This window comes from Mizuhopecten yessoensis, unplaced genomic scaffold (genome assembly GCF_002113885.1).
Source record: "Mizuhopecten yessoensis strain PY_sf001 unplaced genomic scaffold, ASM211388v2 scaffold8995, whole genome shotgun sequence".
NCBI classification, from domain to species: domain Eukaryota; kingdom Metazoa; phylum Mollusca; class Bivalvia; order Pectinida; family Pectinidae; genus Mizuhopecten; species Mizuhopecten yessoensis.
In genome coordinates this window covers 21,643-27,579 of record NW_018407826.1, presented here as the reverse complement: position 1 = coordinate 27,579, position 5,937 = coordinate 21,643, and the positions used below count along the sequence as shown (strand labels likewise).

Sequence of the window (5,937 nt, the reverse complement as noted above, 5' to 3'; positions counted from 1 at the left end):
ATTCATACACGTATACTAGAGATCAGATCTCTTGTTACACTCCTAGATTCATACACGTATACTAGAGATCAGATTTCTTGTCACACTCCTTGATTCATACACGTATACTAGAGATCAGATCTCTTGTCACACTCCTAGATTCATACACGTATACTAGAGATCAGATCTCTTGTCACACTCCTAGATTCATACACGTATACTAGAGATCAGATCTCTTGTCACACTCCTAGATTCATACACGTATACTAGAGATCAGATCTCTTGTCACACTCCTAGATTCATACACGTATACTAGAGATCAGATCTCTTGTCACACTCCTAGATTCATACACGTATACTAGAGATCAGATCTCTTGTCACACTCCTAGATTCATACACGTATACTAGAGATCAGATCTCTTGTCACACTCCTAGATTCATACACGTATACTAGAGATCAGATCTCTTGTCACACTCCTAGATTCATACACGTATACTAGAGATCAGATCTCTTGTCACACTCCTAGATTCATACACGTATACTAGAGATCAGATCTCTTGTCACACTCCTAGATTCATACACGTATACTAGAGATCAGATCTCTTGTCACACTCCTAGATTCATACACGTATACTAGAGATCAGATCTCTTGTCACACTCCTAGATTCATACACGTATACTAGAGATCAGATCTCTTGTCACACTCCTAGATTCATACACGTATACTAGAGATCAGATCTCTTGTCACACTCCTAGATTCATACACGTATACTAGAGATCAGATCTCTTGTCACACTCCTAGATTCATACACGTATACTAGAGATCAGATCTCTTGTTACACTCCTAGATTCATACAGGTATACTAGAGATCAGATCTCTTGTTACACTCCTTTATTCATACACGTATACTAGAGATCAGATCTCTTGTAACACTCCTAGATTCATACACTTATACTAGAGATCAGATCTCTTGTCACACACCTAGATTCATACACGTTTACTAGAGATCAGATTTCTTTATCGTACAACCATTTTTGAAATCAAGAGGGGCCTTTTCAATAGCTGTCTATCAAGTATGCAGCAAGGGAGAACGAACCGAGTTTTAATACAGTTATAACAAAATATGGTAAATCAAAATAAAGTATCGGAACAAAATGTTCACAAAATAATGCTGCCAAAGAGAGTCAGAACGAGAACGACGACGACGACGCGAAACTAAGAGTTAGGTGGTCTGTTTATACGTATCAGGATTATAAGGAATTGTCGAGATAACATATTTATCTGACGACCCATGTCACTCATTGTAGCATCACGAGTGAAAATAAACTGACAGAAGAATAAAAGGTGTGGTACAAGAAGTTACAATCTTAGAAATAAAAAAAAAGTATGAGGTTTATCGATTTGGGTTTCATATCTGCAAAAGAATATAAAACAAAAAACCACTCATTTCTATTAGTGCATTCATAGTCAAATATCGAACGGACCTGATAACATAAAAGGACATAAATGATATGTATGTGTCGAGCATAACTTATGACCTTCTTGTTTCCAGAAAAAGCCGTATAATATAACACGGTTTATTGCGAATTTCAGTGCATAAAAGTGGTTATATAGTACAGGGGAAGTGGTAGTCACTCTCCCGTCGTTTTCATAAATAACATTTGGGCCTTGCTTAACAATTGGCCTGTTCCACAGATCTGTTCCTTTGTGTTAGTAAACTGATTGGTTCAAATCGTAAACAGATTAGATACAATACAATATCTTCTTGCTCCTCCTGAAACCCCATAGTATACCACTGAATCTAGTGGTTGAAATGGGGCGTAAAATCATCTAGTCCTGTGGCAGAATGTAAATATTTTGTATTAAATATAAGCTTTTATAAGTTTGTTAAAATCTTTCAAACTTTCAATGTATTACTAGAGCGATGATGATGATGATGATATGTTTTGCATCAACTCGCAATCGCCTATCAAGGAACCATACAGTGTCTATAAATGGTGTACCATTATGTATGGAAATTGACACTTGAGCTTCGATAAAAGAACTGGGCAACTCGGCTTTCAAAAAACTAAGTGGGGGTAATAATAGTGTAAATTTGGAACAGTTCAATGCCAAGTTGAAAACGTATACAGGTGAAATATTACCAGTTATTGGACAATGCAAGGCTCCAGTCCGTTATGACAAATTCAGTGGAATACTATCAGCTGTAGTGGTCAAAGGAGACAATCCATGTCTGCTAGGTCGATATTGGTTACAACAAATCTAGCTAAACTAGAAGGAAATAATTGTGCTAAGGAACCTGGACTTGGCAAAGTTCACGGAACTAAAGCTAAGATTTACGAGGATCAGAATGAAAAATTGCTTTGTGCTTGAGGCAATGAACTGTGCTTAATGATAAACATATAGTGCTAAAAGAACTGTGCTTAACTTAACTTGAAGTGTGCCAGAAGTCCAATGTCTTAATTTATATTCTAGTCATGAACAGTTTGTAATACAAAACAAAACATACAGTATTGAAAGTTCGTTTAATGCAGAAACAGTCCTGAGACATTATTGGACAATGGGCACTCAGTAATTCAGTTAATTCTTACATTTATTTATGCCTCTCCACTTATAACAAGAATAATTCAAACAAGAAATGTGAGTTAAATGGCACCCAAAGGTGGTCGGGCAGGAGACCCCCATACCTTTTCACGTCCGATCGGGGAATCTAACCCCGGTCGCCTCGGTGAAAGGCGAGAGCGTTATCACCTGTGCCACCGTACCACCTTGATTGATTCCGATACAGTGAACACCATCTGACGACTCACATGTATAACTCATCAAACTATTATGTAGTACAGATGTACTGATACGTTGCAGCTCTTTCCATAACGTAGATTGACAATCTGTACCGAGAAATGACAAACGGACGGATGTACACAAACATCCTTCCTTATATACGCCCATAGTTTTAGGTAATTTGACAATGATTGTCTATTATCATTTTAACATCTATATATCTCAAACCTCTCATACGTCATACATACAACCTTTCTCTGTGACTATATACTGAACATAGTGTATACCATACATATATACATACTCCACACTAAATAGTAAATGTATGCACCATATGACAGTACCCAAACTAGATCACCAAACCATAGTTTATTGAAAATTCAGCGGATGAATCATATTTGTTTAATGTTGTATCAAAAGAAAAATATCGAAGGTTACTAAACACCATACACACAATTTATCATACATGGTTTTCATACTGTACACCATACATATAATCCACCATTTTATTAAGTGACCCCACTTGAAGTCTAGCACACACTAAGCATTGAGATAAACTCTTATTCCGGGAAAACAGGGTTGAAGGCTAATAAATGCATAAATAGACCATTTAAAATAATGACTGAAATTTTAACAGCTTGTGACGCCATTACCACTTATCTGGAATCCAGTACTTAATCTCTATCTATATCTTATTAGACCTTTAACCATAATAAAGCGCGATTTATTAGAAAAAATATTAATGGATAGAAAATATCCAATCCATAAATAAAAAATTGAATTAACACATAAAATAGTAAAATAACGAAATAGGATAAAACGTAAGAATATTACAAACAATCATAATGTAGGCTATTAAACATTGTATGTGGTTTGAAATAAACAATCATAAATAAGGATATTTTTTTATTAGATTTATTTATGTACTTATATAGTTACTTTTGTTTAGGATATCCTTTGAATTGAGATGATTTTATCCTTTTCCAGACTAAAATTCGCAGACAAATGTTATATATCTGCATATGTTGAGTTGACGTCTTCCCTGTCATCACCTAAATAAAATTCCAACTTTAACCCATAAATACTTAGAACAGCGTACACAAAGAATTCCTTTCTTTGAACTTACACTAACAGAAACGTTTGGTTTTGCTAAGGTTATATAATATATCGCGTTGGGATTTGCTCACAGACACAAGGACAAAATGACACCATAAATGTGTCTGACGAAAAAGGTACAACTAGATTGAAGTAAATATATACAGTGGTTCGCGATCATTATCATACAATGTAGCCAGTTAATATTTCGGTATTTATCTCATATATATCGTTAATTTTACTTTGCCACAATATATACACAAATGAAACAATTATCCAATACCAAATCAGCTAAACCTTGCATGTCGTGACATAAACATGTTCGATTAATCTAGCACCCGCGGGCGTTTTGTAATATAATTCACGATGGCTTATCAAGTTAGTAATGAAACAAAAAAACACGTAAGTTTGGTTTTGGAAATCGAGCACTTATAAAAGAATCAACTTGATGAACTTTGAATTTATTGACACCTAGTAAAACGTTTCTTACACTCCGCTCTGAACCGTCTGTCCATTATTCCATACACAATCGGATTAACAATGTTGTTGAAAATGTAAAATGTGTGTAAAAACCTGTAAAGGAGTAGTTGACCTTGTGGGACCGTTGACCAGAAATCTCTGTTGAGTGACTGTTCTATCATGAGCCACACCTTGGGACCATAGGTAACGATGTAGATGGACGTGATGAGGATAAAGATGACGGTAAGACGGATTCCCTGTCGGTCGGCACGGCTTTCCCTGCGTGCTACTGATCCTGCCATTGAAGCAACACTCTGGTTCCGTTTGGTGATCTTCCGATCAGCTACAGATCCCAAATGAGGCTGGTTTCTATTGAGAAGAGTTTGTCTTCCGTTTAAGTCGGTTTTATTAGATTTTTTGACATCTTCCGATTTGCTTCCTTCACTGTTTTGTTTATTCATTCCAATGCTTTTCCCTGCATCGTCGGTATAGGAGACAGAGGTAGCAGAAGTACAGGATACGACAGATCCCATTCTTTGTCTGAATTTTCCTTGCCTAAATATCACCCAACTAATGTTACCGTAGCAGAAAAACAGAATCACGAACCTAGTAATAGTCACTACAAACAGTGAGACCTTGTAGACCGTGTGACCTGTTGCCTGTCCTTTGTCTTTCATGTCAGTACATTGCCAAGCCTGGATTCCATACATGTTTCTCATTTTAGGTATCTCTTCTACTTGGTAAATACCGAGAGCAGGTACTGATAATACCAAGCCAAATAAAGTAATTACAACGATAATGGCTTTTTTAATGAATATTGTCATCTGCCGGCCAAAGGGTCGGCAAAGCTTGATGTAACGTTCTATAGCAATAACGAGAAGAAAGTCGGCCGATACACAGGCAAACAAGATACCCAGAAACGCTGCCATTTTACATCCGACATTATTGTCGAACATCAGCGGGTGCGTCTGGGCGTGAATCCCCGTCCCCGACGAGACAACACACGATATAAGGTCCATCAGCGCTAGCAAAGGAATGAAGTACCGGTCATCTCGCATGGGTTTCTTACGTGCCCAGTACACAAACATTACTAAGCTGTTTCCTAAAAACCCGATGACGAGATAAAACCATAGGACAACTGTCAATGGTAGAAGTGTCTGTGCTAAGTTACTGTTGAATGCATTTAACATATGTTGCTGGTTTACCTCTATATTTGGTGCCGTCGTGACATTGGTCTGGTTGAATGAAGGCTCGAAACTTAGGTTCATAATGGTGGTTGGAAGACCGAATCGCTGTTCCGTAGTGTTTAGGGTTGGTTGTGTACCAGAAGGTGTGCGACCGTCTCTTGCGTCGTGTTAAATCATTCAGATCCCGGAATTGTGTGTACACATCCTATAACGAATACACGCCTACACCCTTGCCACTCCATGAGTTATGCTCACTTACGCTCTCTGCATTCCTGTACAACGTCATGACGAAATAGAAGGCTCGGTTTATGCCACTTAGTTGATGAGACAAGAAGACTTATCTGACCCTTTTGTGTAAATCAAAAAAGATCCCGCGGTAACATAAAAGTAGACTCTCCTATATAATCTTTGAAGGAAAGGTATAAGCCTAGCGA

At 37.4% G+C, this 5,937-nt stretch overlaps 1 protein-coding gene across 1 annotated transcript; it reads right to left on the bottom strand.

The window, feature by feature from the left end:
* Positions 1-3,618: 3,618 nt before the first annotated feature.
* Positions 3,619-5,732, bottom strand: LOC110457037 (rhodopsin-like). The gene has a single exon (XM_021508129.1). It carries the CDS (start codon positions 5,582-5,584, stop codon positions 4,319-4,321), a length of 1,266 nt encoding a protein of 421 aa, XP_021363804.1. The 5' UTR covers positions 5,585-5,732; the 3' UTR covers positions 3,619-4,318.
* Positions 5,733-5,937: the final 205 nt, after the last annotated feature.